This window comes from Branchiostoma floridae, chromosome 15, assembly GCF_000003815.2.
Source record: "Branchiostoma floridae strain S238N-H82 chromosome 15, Bfl_VNyyK, whole genome shotgun sequence".
Taxonomy (NCBI): Eukaryota; Metazoa; Chordata; class Leptocardii; order Amphioxiformes; family Branchiostomatidae; genus Branchiostoma; species Branchiostoma floridae.
In genome coordinates this window covers 13,254,565-13,275,286 of record NC_049993.1, presented here as the reverse complement: position 1 = coordinate 13,275,286, position 20,722 = coordinate 13,254,565, and the positions used below count along the sequence as shown (strand labels likewise).

Here is a 20,722-nt window from a genome sequence, read left to right as displayed (position 1 = left end):
GGATGTCCCACCCCAGAACGAGGCTCCGGGCGGAAAGTCTCAACTTCTGAGTTTGGAGCTGGTTTTTGAACGACCAGAAAACCGCCTGCGTCCCGTACAAGAACGCCGCCGCTTTTCTCGAAGGTAAACCCGTATCAAACCTTTCTCCGTTAGCAGAGGACTTTGTGGTGCTGTTGGTTCACTCACAGCTGTGGTAGCGAGCGTGGTACAGTTCGCTGGCGACCCCGGAAGTGTACGGATCGATTGTTTACATTTGAAGTAGACTCAGGCGACCTCGGGGTTTGAGTTCAGTTCTCCAGAGTGCGATCCCTGACGATCCATCACCATCGGGACAGATTTTACCTCAGATTTGGCGCCGTACTTCTTGTTTAAACGCGCCGGGCTTCCTGCAAGCCCTTCCCGACCGTATTTCGTCCCGGCCATGCGTAGATCGCGTGATAATCCAGACCCAAAGCGCGGGTAAAGTAAGTGAGACTGACCGGAGTGTAGTGTGTACGTTACGTGTAGTGTGTGGGGGCTAGCTACCACCGCGCGACTTGACAATGAGTTTTCACACGTGAGCTGGCCCGGACGTAATGCGGAGCGGTCACCACTTCAAGCGGCGAGCTCACCAACTCCACACAACTCCCTCCGGACTCTCGCACGATCTGGAGCCGATTTGCTAAAGCCTCCAGTAGACCTGGTACCCAGCCTTGAGACTGATTGGCTGCGCTGATTGTCTGGGAGTTCTTAGAGGTTGTCAGCCGGTATTAGCACTGCATTCTGCCCCAGACTTGTTGCCTGCAGTTATATAGGACTAGAGCTGGCATGGAGAACCCAAGCTTCATCCCCACTCAGTTGACGACCCCCGCTCTCATGGTCCTGGCGTCTACGGCCGAGGCGGCACGAGACACGTCCAGCCTCCCGCCACAGCAGACCGGAGGCTTCACTCCGCAGGGCACGCCGGGGATGGACAAGGAAGGGCACGTGCCTTTCTCCTCGGCGTCCTTCTCTCTCCCTACCATGTACCCGCGTCAGGCAGGTGCTGACGGCTTCCCCAACCGAGAGTTCATCCCGTCCGTCCTCCATCTCCATCCGCACTTCGCGGGAACTCATCTGGAGAGGAGCGGGCTCGCCATGCTCAACTCCACGGGAAGCGGAGCCTTCCGTCCCTTTAGCATCAGCGAGGACAGGGAAGGGATGTACCAGTCGGCGTTCACGCCCGCCAAGAGACTCAAAAGTAGTCAAGAAAGTGAGTTAGTAGCACGATTTCGAGATGGCGAGCATGGAAGCTCACCGCGCGAACTGGCGGAGAACCACCGCTCGCCAGCGTCATTGGTGAAACACGAGCAAGGAGAAGACGGACTTCACCGAGGGTCTCCGAGCAGTTCGGCCTTCAGTATCCATCCCGGGGGTAAGCTCGACCGAGACACTATCAGCCCGGCGTCATCAGAAGAGGGTCGGACATTGAGAACAAGTAAGTGTTTCTTTACAAGTGTAATCAACTTTCACTTATGCTTTCTTGTTGTTCTTCCCAAGAACATATTGGCTATGACTTCATTGTAGGTTTGCAGCTTTTTAAAAGCTTAATGTTGGGTAAATTTGTCCCAAAGACCATCTGTTAAAGTTTCTGTGTTACATCTAGTGAAATCATCCATTAGAATCTATTTTTAACTAACACTATTTCAACATTAGTGTCAAAAACCATTGTCGTGTGCCGCTCTCAAGTTCAACTTTTTTTTGTGACTGAGAAATGGCGAGTGTCCTTTATTGTCGTCGTCGGCAAAATGGCGTGGCTTTTTTCACTCGCCAAACAATGGTAGCATATGTTTTCACTATGTTATCATTGGCGGTGGGTGTAGCAAGCACTTATTCAGAAAGGGACACCGTGCATGGTCCCTTGTTACTGTGGCGTGAGCTAGTCTCCTTTTTTCCTTGTTAAACAGCTTTTGCTGTATTCAGTTTTACCAGTAACTGTAACTACAAGAGCTAGTCGTGACTGGTAAAGAGCCGTTGAACAATAATGCTAGCATGTTTGAAGTGGTAGCACGTTGCCACTGTTGACATATATTCTTGACAGTGTGTATTGTTGTGTTACGTTACACCCCAGGCCTAACCCCTGACGGTCGATGGCTAGGACTCTCACCAGGTATAGACTGTAGTTAACACTGTGACGTGTCAATGTCTAGAAAATTTGTACGTAGTGTATCTCAAGATAGAAGCTTTCAATACTTGTAGGCATTTTTTTTTGTGTGCACACAATTAATATGTAGAATTTATATACAGGATTTGCACTCAACACACATGGTATCTTATTGCAAATAACTTTTGAGCCACTGTTTATTCATTTTTTGATATTGCGTAAAATGGCCAGTATGGGTGAATAAAAAAATGATAGTTTTTGAGAACGTTAAGTAAACAAATCTGATTCAAGAGAATATTGCAAACCAAGTTATAATGAATGAATGATAATGTCAGAAAACCTAGCTATACACATGTATTGCTTTTTCCAACCAGTACACCATATATAAGTTGAATATAACACAATATAGCATTTCAATGCCTTTTTTTGTCCAGTCCCTATCCAAATGAGTTGTTGTAATTATGTGCTTATGTGATGTAAAAACTCTACAGCTTTAATTCAGATGCAGATTTTGTCTTCTCTTCACACAAAAGAAGGTCTACATGTATCTGTACTGTTACCCAAATGTCACTACGCCGAGCACTCCGCCTCTTGGCATATCGCATGACTCGGAAAATCCCCCAGGTACAATTGTAAGGGTGCGTAAACCTAAACAATCCTGGCAAGAACAAGAACACTGCCCCCAGGCCACCCAGAGCTGTTATCACACGTATTCTGATACAAATCACCTGGCAATTAGAAGGACGAACTCTTCTACACAGGTCAAGTTTTCCGTCTGTCCCTGACTCCCTGGTGTTGGAACTGGAAGCATGTTGAGAAATGCTATATAAATTAGAAGATGAAATTGTGTTATTTTGGATGAAAGATTGCCCAAAAAATTCTTGCTGCAACTTTTCTGTGTTTGCGTACATTGAAACACCTTTTTTGTATCGCATTTTATATTTGTAATGATTGGTATTGATAGATTCGACTAGTCTAAATTACAAACAGTGTGACTGTGAAGGTTGATTTTCAACTTAAAGTAGAAGGTGGAATTATTTGGCCTGTCCATTTTTTGTTTGTCTATGTCTTGTAGTAGCCGTGTGGTAAATAATTGTTGAAAAACAAACCGACCGTTGTTCCATTGTTGTAAAGATTGCAAAAATTGTGATAGATACATGCAGCTTCAGACAATTTTAGGGATAGTTTGTAGGCTTCTACTACTAGAATCTATAGAGAATCTCTTTTGTGGCAAGAGATTCTCTAAAATCAAATATTATATGGGCAAATTTTTAATCTCCTCAGGCCAAATTTTTATTCCTTATATATTATAAGTTTTCAATTTATTTTATCCTGGGTGTACGTTCTTAAGTTACATAAAGGTTAGGTGAGTTGCTCAGAGTCAGATATACATTATTTTCTTTGGAAAAGCTTTATATACGTTCAGGTAAGGTTATCCTACTAGTAATAGTGCTATTTGGTGGTCACCTTTCTGTTGGAAGTAAGATGTTTACATTGTGCATTCAAAATCAAATGCACCACACACAGTTCTTTCCATTCACAAATTCCATTTCCATATACATCTGTATGGTTTACATTTATGTTTATTTTAGGAAACTGCCAGAGTCTAAGGTCTCAGTGTTTCTTGATATTTTGTACTTTGGAGTTCTGGAATTAGTGAAGAAAAGCAAGGCAGTTTTCTTTTTACTTTTTGGGGAGTGCTCAAATACATTTTAGCTTTGTCCAAGTATACATGTATGTATCACTTTCAATGAAACAAAGCTTTACTCAAGTTCTTTCCATTTTAAATCATAATTGTTGGTACATTTTGGTTGTGCAATGTTTTGTGTTTCGTGCCATCTTTTGTTGAACATTTTTGGTCAGCCATGGCACCATTTTCTATCACACTGCTCTTCCCTCTACCGTTGTCTGTACCTTTGCCATTTGCAATTCTTCCCGGTTTAAAGTTCAAAACATCTCCCAAACAAGTCCAAACAAGCGGATTTACTTGTCCAAAGCGCTTCAAGAAAAGTCACGCCTTGTTGCAACGGAGAAGAAAAACTTGTTGAACTCTTGATACCAAGCTTCGGCAACAAGTAAACAAATTAGAGCAGGTTGACAACAGATTAGCCCGCAAATTACTCGACTGGGTGCCACGAGTACATAAACACTTGGGAAGCCATATCAACCCATTACACAGCCACTTCCGATAGATTAAAATCAAGAATTATGACAAAAAGAGATAAAATTAGAATTATTCATACTCACTTTTCTACTGACATCTATGTTTTGTGCAGTATATTTTGCAAAAGAAAATTGAAAAGCACCGTAGTGTGGTGTATGTACTTGTGTAGCAGTTATCTGTTTATAGTGATTGCATTGTTTAATGACAGGTTCCGCTGCATTAACTGCCATTATGTGATTAGTAGGAATTTGAAGCCCTAGTGGAAATGGATTGTGCTGAAAAATCCGGTCAAGGGACTTGGGGTCATTTTGAGGAATAGGTACACTAGTGCGCGTAAGCTAAAATTTTAGCACAGAAAAATTTTGGTTGGAAAACATGAAATTAAGTGGAATGTGTCAGCAAAATCCAATTTACAGTGTCAGCTTTTGAAAAACAAGATAAGGTACTAGTAGCTAAGGTATAAATAGAAGTTTTAAGCAAGTACTGCAATTTACAAGATTTTAGGTTTTTCACATTTTTTTCCTGAAATTTTTAGCAGATTCTGTATTAACACAATTGTACTACTGGCAATAGTCTAGCATATACTTGTAGAAGTACATTTACCTTTTGGTAAATTGCACCCACTTTCAAAAAGGTGCACAGCTCCACTTTTAGGTACAAAAAAGTGCACATATGTCATGATATGATCCCTGTGCACAAAAGTGCACATATGATCCCAGTATTTTGAGTCCTACTTGTACTAAGTTGTAGTGGGTATGTAACAACAAAGGGTGGTTATACTAGCTATAGAGTATTTGTTGTTTTTGTGGTTAAATCTAAGCTTGTCCATATGGAATGGACTGTGAAAAAGATATCAAATTCTTTAAGTTTATGTGTCTGTTTTAAAACATTTAGATTTCTTTTAATCTTTCATTGTTAGTATCTTGAGTTAGGATGAAATGAATATTGTACATCAGTTGTAGATTGCTCATTTTAGGAAAGACCAGTTCTGTAGCCATGCAAGTTGTGTTTTATAGTTTAGACTATTTTATTTTACAGTCTGTAATATGTACTGTGCAACTTGGAAAGTGAACCAGCCACAAAGCTAGAAAATAGACTAAACTACTTCCAAACCCCAGTCTCGCTTAGAAAACTAAATAAACTCGGCATGGCCAGTTGTCTCGGTGGCTCCACTTCCATTCGTTGCCTACCATATGGCAGCCATTGTACGTCTGCGCAGCCCGCGCTAACTTTCCTTTTGTGCCGCTCGGTTTATGTGAACAATACCCTTTGACTCTCCCGAGCATATGCGCGGAATATTCCTTAATCGCGTAATAAGTAGGCTGGCATTGTATCGGGGAACATCCCGTCAAAAGAGGTGCTTGTTGGTAATTGTTGAAATGGATAACAGCGTCGGTCCTTTATGGGACCCTAGCGAAACAGTACATAAAGCAGAGGTGTTACTTTGGAAGGGTAACATAAATAAGGGGGATGTAAATTTGTGGGCCTGACACCGGTAACTGTTCTCGACGGGGCGCTCTTCGCGAGCTTGAGTTACGACAGCGCTACCGGCGGTGATAGAGAAATGGTATACAATCTCCCGCCAGCGTTGATATCAGCGAATAAAAAGCGGGCGTAACCTTCGGATAGGTCCTTGCCTACCCTTATTTGTACTGAGTGCTGCACACGCAGTATTTCATTGCCCCATTTGGCAAGGCACAAGCTATTCATTTTCATTATTATCACATAATGTAGTAATTTGTTATGTTACAGTGAAGGTGTCACGCTGTCGAGCCGCGGAGAAATGAAAGCTCCCAGAATATTATTTATAGATTTATCGACAAGTCTTGATATGAATATTACATATGTGGTGGCGTAATCACCATCTATACAGATATTAGCGTCGTGGGGTAGCCAAAAGTTTCACCCGGACGTGTTCTCAGCTCGTTTGAACGTATGGCTTTGCCGGCGGAAAGAAATGGCCCGTGTGGGCTAATTTCTCTACCCAATCTCTTGCAAATTTGTAGAAATTTGCCCTTGTAAAAGAGCATTAGTTGCAAGTGGGAAAGCGGGGGGATATTTCTCACTGCCTTCATTATTTTCCATTCCAAAGTCCATTTGGGCTGCAGGTCGCCTCGTTTCCCATTTCGGAAAGTAACTCGGGCCATTCAATTCCTGTGTCAAATGCGATATTTTGGGGACAAAACGCGGGAGTGTAATTATTGTGCAGTAGCGTGTGCAAGGCGCCACCATAACGCACAAGGTGTCAATGTATTCCCGGCCACGGGGAAATTGCCCGAATGGCCGTCCCGCCAATTTGACATTTCCTCCGTTATTTGTTCTGGACGGCGCGGACGGGAATAACCGGACGTTAACGGGAAAAGTCGAGTGCATTACTGTCATCCCCGAGTTGTAAGAGGCGTGCTCGGGCGCCGGTTAGCGCGAGCGATCCGCCCACCAGACAATTGAAATCCGTGACTTAACGGCTGATTGTATGAACATGAGGGTCAGAGGGTTGGCCGCCCTGTGCTGGGGGAAGTAATTCACTCATACAGATGACGGCACGGCCATGTGTGATGAAATCCCGACAGCCTGAGATCCAATCATGGGGCGCGATATCGACGTGGCGATCTGGAAATCAGGCGGGGTCGGACCCCCTAACGTGACACCAATACAAGTGGCAGAATAGGAAATACAGCCGTGTAGTCGGAGAGCTCTTGAGTGGACACACACACACTTTTTCTCCACACTTCACTTGCACTAAAAAATCAATGTTGCCAGGTTGCCTTGACGTAATTAAGGTTTTCACACATTCAATGATGTACAAGTACATATAAATTATGTACAGTTATGACATGTATTGTAAAATCTATGAGGCCAACTTGAATCGCATGAAACTTTATCAAATGTCTAGAAAATGAGATTTTGGGTTTTCTTCCAAATTAATTGAATTAATAGGCATAAAAATGTACAAGCCGACTGAAATGACAAATTAACCATGTAGTTTTAGACATGATTGGTTTCATGTTGTAGTACAGTGTTGAAGTTGTACACAAATCTTTTTTTACTTTTATTTATAAATACATTCTCAGGCCTATCATGTTTTAATCGTGAATGTTCTTACCAAATACATAAATCTATGCATATACAGTACACTACAACTTACAGGTACATGTAATGGCATTTACAATGTACTTTGCACCATGTCAAACTTTCTTGTGTCAAAAGTTACCACATGATTGGTAGTCTCTCTGGTGGGTGATTAGCCATTTCTGTCTACATGTAGTTTATATATGCCTTTTGGACTCCATTTTCTTGCTTGTGTTTGTCATGTTGAGTATATTTGTGCTGTCATTGATCAACTATGGATTACTGATAAAACAGTAGGAGGTCAGTCTACATGTGCACCCACTGTTACTGTAACACTCAGCAATAGATCTTCGTTAGGTTTTCCCCAGTAAGGGAAACTTGTTGTTTTTGCTGGTGTGTTCTTTTTCTTCTTTTTCTTCTACTGCCGGTAGCCAATCAGAGCTTTGATTGGATATAAGCTGTTTTTGTAAACATGAGCTTGACAAAAGGGCTACATAGATACATGGTACAATACAGAGAAAACATTCTGCACTTTTGCGAAAATGTTGCCTTTCCAGTTTGTGTCTATATTTTAGTGATTCAGGGTTTGAAATACTGTACAGTCAAACCTGTACAAATAACCACCTCTACAAAATGACCACCTGCCCAGTGTGACCACGTATTGGTGGTCCGGTTAACAATTTTTACCATTGACACTGTGAAGCATTAACTAATAAGAATCCTAACTTGAAAGTTCATCTGTGTTGGTAGAAGTCATTCTTGAAATAGTTAAACTGTAATTTCTAACACCAAAATTGGACTCAAACAAATGTTCGACTGCAAAGACTGATGCTGTGCGGTCGAAAATTTGTTGGAAATTACAGTTCAACTGTTTTAATAAGAATCCTGTCTATAGTGACCACCTGTCCACATAGACCAGATTTTATCTGTCTCGAGTGGTCTTCTTGGGCAGGTAAAACACCTAGAATTGACGCTGTACCACTTAAACAATTTTTCACGTGCTACAAATTACAATGTACATTTTTGACAGTTATTTGTCAGAAAAAATTATAAACATTTTTGTACTACCTCTGAACTCAAAGTGAATGCATTTACAGTAATAGCTTGTGGCAAGTAGTGGAAGTCACTGAAACCAATAAAACGTGGAACGTTGTTGGTAGAGTATTTTGGAAACACAGCAACACTGGAATGTGTAGGAAAGAATGCCTACCAGTATGCTCTTGAGCTTTGAACTTGTAATTACAAGTTGTATGTAGCTCTCGAGTCAAACCTCCTGCTAGTCTGGTACTGTTTTGCCATACTCCACTTTGACAGTTTGGTCTGTAACTTTCTTCTAAAATGGCCTTTTATTAGCTCAAAATCAAGCACGCACTAGCCAATTTGAACAATTCTGCTGAAAAAGTTTAATCAATTTTAGCTGATATGAAGTGATATGCATATCCACTTGTTTTAGAGAGATACACGTACATGTAAATGTATGAAGATTTGTTTTTTGACATTTCTAAAATAGTAGTTGTCCTCTATGGCAACTAACATCTTCTACCATTGGATTGGAAACTTTGAAGTAGAGGTTTACAAATACAATCAATTAAGACGGAGTCAGACTTTCTGTCAGCCTGGGTGTAGATATAACAGCCCACTGCCCATACAGCCTGGAAAAGGCTATGGGACCACCTTTACCGTTTTCTTTCATACTCTCGATGCATCAGCTGTTTTTTTGCAGACTTTTCCTCGCAGGACAGTCTGGTAGACTGCTTCTTCCATTAAAATGGGATCCCGGTCGCACCTAACAAACCTACGAGGGCCCGACACATCCCACCATTCATTAACTTAGAATTGATTCAAAGGATCACTCCGTCACGAAAAGGATTGTTTTACACCGCAGTCCAATCCCCTCATGATTTCAACAACTTTGCTTGATTAGATTTACCAAGCCACAGAGGGTTTTTTTTTCCACATCTGCTAGGTATTGATAATCTCATGCAAAAGAGTGTGTTCGGTTTTAGTGGAAGTTTTTGTTGTGTTTTACACGATAACATTTCAATTCATATTAGGGGTAGGTACCGGTACAGAAAATTCAGGGACAGGTAGTGAGGTACAATTTTTGTCCAGAATCAGGTCCAGGTCCAGACCTGAACCTGAAGTTGATCCTAAACCTGATTATGAAAACTTGCGGATAGGCGATAGTACAAACAATGGCCCATTTGCTACAAAGAATTCTGTTTGGTGGAGTATCCGACATCTACCTGTATTGGTGTTTTAAAATTCTATCTTACTGTAACTGCCTCTGTTTTAGACCAAGTTTGACCATAGAAGCTTATCAAAAATGACTATCAACTCTCCTCTTCTTCGTTTTTGTTCTTTTCTTGAACCTGTAAGCCCCAAAACACATTAACAACTGCCGATATAATCTGTTCATTTCGAATTGGTAAAAACATCCGGTCTACTGATTTTTTTCAGGTCCGTTTTTTTCCTGGACTCGTCCAACAAGAAAAAAACTGTTTTGTACAGGTACTCCATACGGGTACCCATTTCATATACATTCTTTTATTTTGAAAAAAACGTAAGAGCAAGAAGTAATACAACATACATTATGTACATTGTGTAAGATATTTCAACACAATAAAGCAATGGTTTAGAGTTACCTGGCTACACTTAACAATTGTTACATACAAAGCATGTTAATGGAATGTTTGTCATTTTCACATACTTTGGATTCTTGTATTGTAGTTTTTTGGCTATGACTTTCACTAGGCTAGGGTAGTTGCTAAAGAGGGAACAAGGGTGCTGTGCCCCCATGCCCTAAGCATGTGCCCCCTTACCCTGGGGAGCAGAGTCTTTGACAGGCATGAAATTCAGATTGACCAGTGATGCTACTGTGTCACACATGGCCACAGTCTTCAGTTGTAAACTGTCTGACAGTAATTTCTACCCTCAAGTCAAGAAGTTTTAGAATACCAGGATTTTAAGTTATAATTTAGAAATTCTCTAGAAATTTGAGTCATGTTTTCTATGTTAAAATTTCATGCTTTTTCAACTTTGTGGAATACAAGTCATACATTTAGCTTTCAGTGTAAAAGAACCTGTCAAATGAAAGTTTTTTTTTTATTGCAAGGAAAAACATTTTCTTTTGCTTTATGAAAAATCCTTACATTTGATGTACCGTAAAGATTCGTTTGGAAAGCCAGTTAATGTAACAATGTAAATTGCATTGCGTTTCTTTTATTTCCCTTAAAAGCCTTTTATTGTTTGAAGCTTCATTTTCGAGACACAAGAAAAGTACATGCAAAGAATTAAGAAATACATAAACACATAAATGGATAGAAATACATAAAGTCTCTGGCGAATGGCTTCTAGGATGACTTCAATGATCAATATGATTTGGGTCTAAACTAGAACAATTTGTAATCAAAAAGAAATGCAATGTTGGGCCAGTTTCCAAAAGATCTTACAGTAGAGCTTGCTATGTCTGAAACTCTGAAAGCAGCGGCATCTTAGTCCAGTTTCTGAAGGCTCAAAAATTTTATTTGGATGTACAAAGTACAACAGGAACATTCACCAATCAGATACAGTAGTACTATCCCACTCCCAGTGCCCACTCTCCAACGCCTCTTACTTTTCCCCACGCTATAATATAGGCAATCTATTCCAGTAGGTAATAAAGAAGCATAGGAAAGTGGTATGTCCTTAATGGGGATTGACCCAAGATTGCGAGGCGTATCCCAAAGTACCGCTGGTACCTATCTGAAGCGCGCATCCCGAAGCACGCCGGTTTGAGTGTTCCCTCGTGACCCACCTCGTGTTAAAGGTTACATCAACTGTTAACACTGATGATACCCTTATCTGGTGGGTTTTGTCCCCCAAATTACCCCGCGCATCCTGCAGGCTTTGTCGGCAAAACCCCAGGCCTTCGCCGCTTAACAACGCTAAAACCCGCCCGCCGTGAGAGGAATTTCCCCGCCGTCATTCCCGAAGACTCATCGCCGGGCATCCGACGCGCATCCGGAGTGATAACTCCCCTCCACCACTCCTCACACAAATGCCCCGGCATTATTTAGAAACCTAATAACATTTAGTTTTACCTAATAGCAAAATTTTTACAGATCGATAAAGACGGAATCACCTTTGGACGCAGATTGGCGCGGAAAGTGGGATGACAAACGAGCGCGGTAAATCGTGTTGCAGGCCCTCCATTTATTCTAGCATTTAATAAGGCATTAGGATGAATTCCCTAATATATGCAGACGTCGACGGAATACTGGCAAGATGGGCACCAACCCAGGACGGAAAAAAATTTCCACAAACAAGTTTTTTTTTTACAGGACGCATGGAGTGGAAAAGCACTTCACTGTTAATACATTCATTTTGTGCCTTTTATGTCGTAAAGGCTTTTATCTCTAGTTCATTTCAATATTCATGCCATCGCTGGTTGCCACCCAACAAAGGCCACTTCACCCCCCATCTATATCCCTGTCTGTGCCAGTGGAGTGTTCGAATTTGAATGAGAAAAAGCCGTTTCAAGGGGTGTCGTTTCCCTCCGAAGTACAGTGGTTTACTGAGTACTACACTGGCTGGGGCTTTGAGAAGGACTACAAACACTACATCTCCATAAGAAAGGGGGGAAGAGTTACCAGGGCCCTGCTTACAATTCCAACTCCTGTTTGTACCAATCAATACCAAGTGGTAGTCCAGTCATCAGCATGACAGTGAGGGGAACTTAACAAGTATTTGTAATTTCTGCAACATTAACTGTCGCTCACTTAAGCGGCCAAGCAAACGGCTTACCGCCCCTGGCATCTTCAGACCGAAATTACTGTCGCCAGATCGGACCAAATTACCAAGTCCGTGCGAACGATGCCTAGTGGCGCGATCCATCACGGCAGCGCCGTTTCATCGTCAAATAGCAATTACACGTGTTATGGTAGTAGAAAACAAGATGTTGATGGATGTCAGCCTGGTGGAAAGCTCTGCGGGGAGTGGGGGTGATTGTATTTCATATTCCGGAGTCCGGAGTGATGGATGTTGCTGTCCGGCGTGGGGACCCGGCGTGATCCCGCTTTTTTTCCATGTCACCCAAATGTCGTGACACCGTACCGTCGACTCTAGTCCCCCTCAAACGTCAGTATAGTGCCTGGCCAGGAAGCAATTCGGCTAGTACTCGGAAAGTCATTCAAGTGAAGAAGCCCTGTCAAATGTGTGAACAAGTTTTCCTGTAGAAATGTATGCTTACAGTCACGACGTTGACCGATCATTTGTTTCTATCGAAAGGCCACGGTTGAGTATTTTGGGGTGCAGTTATGATTTGGCAATCGAACCCGCAGGACATGTTGTATCGGAAATTTCCCCGGCTTGCAGGCACGTCTGCTTTGCTACCTGTCAGGAAACCGTATGACGATAAACTGCCCCGTCCTCCCGCGAACTTTTTTGACAATTTATGCTGGCACGGCCTTGGCTCGACGGATCACACCACTTACCACCGCACTTGCGAAATCGTTTGATTACACCATCTATCCATATTCAGACTTTCAAATATTTTTCCACTGGCTCCTGCCGGGTGTAAGGGGCTTAACTCCCATTTAATCATTAGGGCAGCTTTATGGCATAATGCGCCATAAAAACGGGGAACTTTCACAAAGGGGATTGAACTGGTAAGAGTTGACCACTTAGAGTCGGACATTTTAAAAGCTGGGATGTTTTCCTATTACGAGGTGTCCCCGTAAAGTTCAGAAGCCATGCATAGACAAGCGGCTTTGTTTGATGGACATGAATAGTGGGAGGTGCTGTGGGTGCCGTTATGTTTAGTTTGTGCAGTTTGCACACAGTTAACACAACGGTTTTAGAGCCTGCCGTCACGGCCAGTTGACCCTGAGCTCTAAAACACAAACTCTTTCAACGCACTCTCGTACGCTGTTTTCTTTCTTTTCTCTCTTCTATTGTTATCCTTTCATCTGTGTCAAGTGTACTAAAAATAAGCAAGCCCTTTACTGAATAAAATAAGACTCTTACCATCAACATTAAAGCAAAATTTTCAAGTATTTCATCCAAGTTTGCTCCCCTTTTGGTGTTTCTTGTCTTTCTTTCCTTTTCTGTGCAAATGCTGGTTGCAGAAACTGCTGGTCCTTTTGTGACTTTGCAGTAATTTAAGGTTAAACTTAAAGACTACAAAACTAGATACTTTCTGAACGTATCAGTAGGGTCGTACGTCAAGATATGAGTAACGATAGCGCTGAAATAACACGACAGAACCGCCAATCCCCGTAATCTTTCCGAAAGCCGGACAAACAAGCCGTCCGCTTCAGCCAATAGCCCCCTGAAAGGTGCGAAGCTTATGAGGGAAATAGCTCTCTGATGCACGGAGTCATTTTGGATCACTCGGTAAAAAGAACACAGAGAACAGTATGCATGTTTAATCTGTGCAGTTACTGGTAGAAGATCTTGTAGTTGTACATAAAGGAGTCCAATCTTCTTCATGTAGCAACAGCTCCTAAAATTTGCGATAACTGGACTCCCAGTGTTTGAAAGACACGTTCTGTGCGGTCCACAGTTACAAGTTTAGTCGTTAGGTTGCTTTTCCTCTCCAGTAGCTTTTACGTGTTAAAACAAGTGGCAACATACCATTTGGCATTCATGGCAAGTAACCGTTTATTCGGAAATTGCCAGGTAATAATGTACTTTCTAAATCACTGGCTCTTTTGCATGCAAAGAGTCTTTTCCACGGGGGTCCTGGGAGGTTAATTTTCTTTCTTAGAAAACGGTGATTTTCCCGGCTGGAGTGAATAGCAATGTATTCATTTTTCAGATTACCGGGTAAATTGGTCGTTTTTCAGAGCCGGTTTCCTGGGTGCGAGGTGATTTATCCACGGCTAGTTTGATGCGCCACAGGGGGGGTTAGTGAGGGTCTTTTATGGGTAGTGTACCCGGTATTGACAAGTTGAAATTTGTGGCAAATTGCTTAATTTGTGACTATTACGACAAATTACACCCGCACTATTTTCTCCCGGGTGTCGCCAGTCTTGCAGAACATTGGTGAAGTAGGGCAGGGAGCGGGCGATACGTCCCACATGTGCCGTACAGCGCATCTGTTTTTATTACGGGAGATGCTCGGGGTGTGTGGCGTTGGCACCTAGCACGTAGTAACGTACTGTCCAATAGCGGTAACCTGTGATACCTTCATTCCAAGCCTGACGAAGGAGAACCATCTCATGCAGGGACAGATGACTTGGGTTTCTGAAGTGGTAGAATACAGTGCAGATGTGTGATTAATAGTCAACTCATTGATACATGTACATTTACAAAAAAGTGTGTATGACTTGGTAAGCTAATTATACAGTATGGGGCAACAAAATATACAGTATGGGGCAACAAAATATACAGTATGGGGCAACAAAATAATTTCCTTTTACTTTGTATTCATGGAATTATGGTTAAAAATCTGGGACAAAATTTCCTAACCCTTTTTGGTTTTAAAAGATGTGCCATATTGTAGGTAAAAAGGTCCCATCGCCTTTTCTTGGGTTGTAGCGTCATTAGGTTGTTATCTGCTATGTCTAGGGCACGGTATTAGTAGGTGGAGCCCATCCTTCTACGTCCACTGCCTTTTACCTGTCCAACAAAAGTCAGGTACCTGTTTACATCTGGGTGGAGTGAGGAAAGTCGTGTTAAGTCACTTTTCTTGAGAACACAGCTTCCAGCCACTAGCTGGGGATGTTTGGAATCAAACCCATGGCCTCTTGATCCTGTGTCCTGACCACTTTCACATAGGTGTGCTTTAAACAGGTGTTCTTACTGGTGTTACGAATACTGTATAAAAACATGTGTTTTGTGTACAGTGTACAGCTGGCATCAAGTCCACTAACATGCATGGCTGTCAATAGGCTGTACTTGATAGAGATTTCTCGTCACATGCACCACCTCAAAGCATAGCTGGCATTGGTAAGATCACTGGCATTTTCACAAGTACAAGACCAAATTGTTGGATACTTTCTTTCACCACCCTAAAGTCTGCTACCACCTGTACCTGTAACACTTACTTCAACTTGCAAACTTGATAAAATGATAATCGTTTGTCGCAAATTCATGCTCTACACCTAATTGCAAGTAACAAGAAAAAAGACTTAATGAAGAAAAGTATATAACATGTATACAACATCTCTTTCGTCCAAATTATATTCTGACTAAAAATCTTGACTCGTTGGGTTTGATTTCCTGAAACATTCGAAGGTGAAAGATCTCATTTTTCTCTGTAATCTATGGGGTCTACAGTCTGATGTTAAGAAGAGATAAACATTGAAAAAATATGAAAAAAAATAGGATGGAATCGGGCAGTGTCTTTAGTTATTACTATATATTAGAGAGCTCCCTTCTTTTGTAATTGTAGAATAGACGGTTTGAAGTAGATAATAGTCTGCTGTGTTGCAAAATATCATGAAGCAAAATACTCTATTAATTATTTTCTTCCAGTTATTTCAGAAGATACAGCTATAGGAAGAAAACTCTTCCACATTTTCTGAAGCCCGATTTCTGTCATTTACTGTAAATTTGAACAAAACAGAAAAGCTGGACCTACCCAAAGTTTGGACAGTCCAGTCTAGTTTTTGTCTAGTTGTCCAGTCTAGTTGTGTTGAAAATTGCAGCTAAATCCCTGTTTGGATTCAATTCTACACGGAACAAAGATGAAGTTGCAACCTACTACATTTTGTATGTAATTTGTGAGCAACATACTGATGTGGAAATAAGTGGGCTTATGAAAATGTCTGGAATGTTAAGAATGGGCCTTTGTAAAATGACCAGGAAGAATCAGATGATCTACATCCAATGCATGCAAATACAAAATTGTTGTCTTTTTTCCTAGATACAAGAAAATACAAACTAAAATTTACTCAAAATCAACATTAACCATATTACAACATTTTGCAATTGCCAAAAATTGTTTGGGACAAAGCATTTTAATGTGGATTTCAAAAGAAGTAATACCGAAAAGTTTGTATGGATCATACAAATTACAATTTAGAATAGTTTGAATACATGCTAGGGGCATTGCCCAGTATTACGTAGATGTAGATGTAGATGTAGATAAGGAAAAAAACAGCATTTATGATGTTTGACTTGATGATATAGTAAGAAAAACAATTTGTCTGTATCTTTGAAAATAACATCTGATTGAATAATACTGATCATAATATCTTGGGGGTTTGTGACTTTTATCATATCAAGTTGTTTTGGAACAGGAGACACTGTCAAACGAATGCGTCTTGTTTTGCAAGATAATTGTGTACGACTTTGAAGTAAATCACACTGGTACCCACTCTTTTATTACTGCTAATCACCAAAGTTTTGAAGTCGCGGATTTACTTCTTAACAAAGTGGAAACCAAACGGCAAAGACTTGGTGAGGTTGTTCTAATTGCTCTCACTGGGTATTGGGCCTGTGTACCGAGTATTCAATAGCTCCGCACCTATGGCTGCGCCGAACAATGCTGCGAAAATAATTACTGGTCGCGGCCGGAGACTCGGGACTGCCGGCAGTTGTCGAGTTATTCACAGCGGGCCGCCCAACAGGATTAATAGTGTCTTTGTTGGACTTTGGCAGACTGGGTCCTTTTGTGGTGGCCAGATTGATTCCTTTGTAATTCATGCCCCAAAGTCTGTTGTTCCCCTCTCCAGAGGTTTAAGGAGGCTGGCTTTGAAATTCTGCAGTTGTAAGACATGAAAAACAGAGAATGTGATGGGGGCCAGTTAATTGGACGGTTGTAAAGGACACTTGCGACTGTCTCTTCTGGAAGAGAAAGTTCTGCTCCTTTTCATTTGGTCCAGGAGGAGTGAAGAGCAGGTGGCCCGAAGGAGGCTCATTGTGCGCTGATTACAACCGGCACAGTCTATCAAATACCACAGTCTGATTGGTGTGAAATTGGCCAAGGAGGCAGAACTCTCTACCCCCCAAGTGGATGAACGTGTCCACCATTGTCGCGCCCTCTCGACAAACGAGAAAGTTATAGCGTCACAGCGGGAGGCGGTTTTGAATGCTGGCGCGCACCGGTTTACTTACCAGTCCCCTCCACACTTTTATTTCAAATCCTTAACTAGGTTTAAAATTTAGTGACCCCTGACTGGTACCTTCTGCTAAAAGTTTACAACGTTTTTTCACACCCGGTGACTTATTGATCAGTCTTGCTCGGACGGCCTCTTTCATGATATTAAGAGCGGCGGGTAACGCTCATACGAGCCGACAAGCAGCTGCTAGCACACCAAAAGGCAGACAAATTAGGAGACAAATTTCAATTTGCGGGGCAAACCCTTTGTGCGTAATCACAATCGTGTTTTCATGCGAACAAGAATTCAAATTTATCTTTGATGAAGGCAGTGATAGTATACGAACAGTGAATAGCAGAAAACGTGAAAGATTGCTAAGCCTGTTTTTATATGTTTCTGTTAAATTGCAGCCTTTTAAAAAAAAACTGTGACGATTTGACAATTGAATATTCTTGCTCGTGTGAAAGTATGTATTGCTTGAACAAGAATTCAAATTTGTCTTTGATGAAGGCAGTGATAGTATACGAACAGTGAATAGTAGAAAACGTCAAAGATTGCTAACCCTGTTTTTTGTACGTTTCGGTTAAATTGCATCATTAAAAAAAACTGACGATTTGACAATTGAAAATTCTTGCTCGTGTGAAAGTGTTGCTTGAAAAAGAATTCAAATTCGTCTTTGATGAAGGCATACGTAGTGATAGTATACGAAAAGTAATAAGTAGAAAATGTGAAAGATTGCTAACCCTGTTTTCGTACGTTTCGGTTAAATTGCAGCCTTCTTAAAAAAACTGTGTGTGTGACGACAATTAAAAATTCTTGCTCGTATGAAAGTATGTATTGCTTGAAGGCTTGCTTGTAGGAATACCAAAAAAAGTGCTGTCAGAATTCTGGATGGCACGTTTCAATTTAAGTCGGACTGGCGGTGGATTACTTCACAATACGGAGCCAGACTATTTTGGAGAAAAGCAGTGGGTTTCCAGACAATTTTGTCATCATCATATTTGTTTGCTAGACAAATTAACCGATCTGTTGCATGTTGTTTTTCACTGGGTAGACTTATCGAAGGATTGGTTGCCTGAGCTCACATTTCTAAAATAGGACAGGATTATTGTAGACATAGCGTCAGGGCGGGGTCACAGACGGACATTTTATTGCATGTGTCTTGCAAGATATTCTTTTGGGTAAAAGTTTAGATGGAATTTTTTCAGCAAAAATTGGTATCAAATGAAGCGTAACATTTTGTTAGGCCTAAGAGTGCATACAAGAATTTTATCAGCAAAAATAATTGATCTCAAAACAACTCCTTTTATTAAAATAGTCACAATTACATACAACCAGAAATTCAATTACTGTACAATTCCAAAGTTTCAGACCTACATGTACTAGAAAGGATTTTAAGTTTGAAATAACTAGATGCCCATGAATTTAAAAAAAATGCTTTAAACTTTTTGTGAAAGACCAAAGCCTGCTTTGAGCTTGCTTTATACTGGTATGAAAGAGGCTTATACATTGTTGACCTTGATTGTAACTTCCTACGCAGCCCACTTATTTTTTCTAGGCCAGTACAAAAGGAGATGGAGAGGCTTCTGTTCCTCCTCTGAATTTGAATCTCTGTCTTGAGGATATCTGTGTATTGTAGCATGTAGTATAACACAAATCCAAATTTGCCAAATGATATTCAGATACTTAAATTGCCAAATGATATTTTCCTTCGCCTATAAGTTTAACAATTAACAATGTGTGTTTCTTAAGTATTTAATGTTTCTTTGTTATACACGTACATGTAGGTCTATTGTGAGGGCCACATTTCTCCATCTTTGCAATGTCAAAGTTTGTGATTTTTATCAGAGTTTATGTCAATGAAAATTCGGTAGTGATACTGATAGTGAAACAAAATGACATGTTCTAGCATCCTAACATGTATACTTGTTGCATCAAAGGTAGTACTATTATAACGATCCTGTTTGAAGGTAGCTGCGTAGCATCATCTCTTGGACATTTGAGTTAGCAGATTTGTCTGTGAAAATACAAGAACATGTGAAAAGTGACTTCTAAGTGTAACCATGTAGTAACAGATCAGAAAAAAAGGAAGACAATTAGGTATTATGAGAAAGGCCAGTGAGCATTTCTACTTTTTCCAGCATTTCTTTTCCATTTCGTCAAACTTTTTAGTGCAATTTCATTGGAAAAAAACACCCCAATGTACATGTGTAGACTTTGAATTTGATCCATTGGTACATTTCTAGTCTATTCCTTGGCATGAAAAAGTTACAAGTGTACCTCGGATCGATGTTAGAAGTGTACTGGTACATGTATGTATTAGGTATGCCACGTAGCCCTCCCTTCAAATTAGAAGTCAAGTCTAGCTTTTGAATCTGTTCCCAGTTAAGTGATTGAAAAATGTCGGCATGATGCATAGAAAAAAAAGTGACACCACAATTTGTTGGGAGCCTTATTGATTGCAAGCGCGGGAATATTAGCCCGTAACAGGCATCGAACTGCGGCCGGGAAGTAATTTCGCACCGTTTAGACTCTTCAGCCCCCCCTTCCTGCATGTTGATGGGAAAAGTTACAAGTTTAATCAAGTTCAAATTATCAAAAACTCATTTTGGCTTCTGGGGAGTTATGATACGGAATGACATATCGCGGTACGACACCCCGCGTAACCCCTCAGGAATCCGTCCAGCCTGCAGAGGTGACTACGGTCAACGGCGGGAACAATCCGCGCCCGCTGCCTCGATTCGCTTGGAAAGTTTTCCAATGTTTTGCAACCGCGGAGTCGCACAACTCAATCAATCATTTGATATCTCCGCCGAAAATATGATTGAACAATTATAAGAGGTAATACATATCGCGGCACATTATGAGACGGTTTGTATCGTTTCTATTATCTGTGCGATCGTAGTTTGGGAGAGTGCGGCTTCGCTGAGTGTATCTGTCAGGCGCGGGAAGAATTGATTGGAGATTGATGAAGGGGAGCAGTGAAGCCTGGTCGTTTCTCTGTACAACAATATCACTTGACAAAGTGACAAGTCTGAAGCTTGTCATGCCATAATGGATGAGTTGGGCCGGCTGTGGTGTGCTGACAAGCGTCATGGTTATGTTATATAATACATGGTAGCAGGGTTCTAGCCAGTGTCCACCCTTTCGTCCTTTGATGGAATTCTGCGCTCTGGGGACTGCCAAAAATTTTGCCCAAAAAATTCTATGGCTTCTGAACTTATTATCAGGCAAGTCACAAGTAACAGTCAGAGACTGTGGTCACTTGTAAGCTTAGGTATGGTCAGTAGTGGTCAATCTGAATTTTCCACTTTTGGCAGAAACGGGGGGGGGGCATGC

The 20,722-nt window shown here is 41.3% G+C and overlaps 1 protein-coding gene across 1 annotated transcript in view; it reads left to right on the top strand.

The window, feature by feature from the left end:
* The first annotated feature begins 12 nt into the window (after positions 1 to 12).
* Positions 13 to 20,722, top strand: part of LOC118431461 (E3 ubiquitin-protein ligase RNF220-like) — a 59,285-nt gene continuing 38,575 nt past the window's right edge. Inside the window, 2 exon segments of the mRNA XM_035842698.1 lie at positions 13 to 1,456; positions 2,090 to 2,128. Of these exon segments, the coding sequence (XP_035698591.1) occupies positions 808 to 1,456; positions 2,090 to 2,128 (688 nt within the window). The 5' untranslated portion in view covers positions 13 to 807.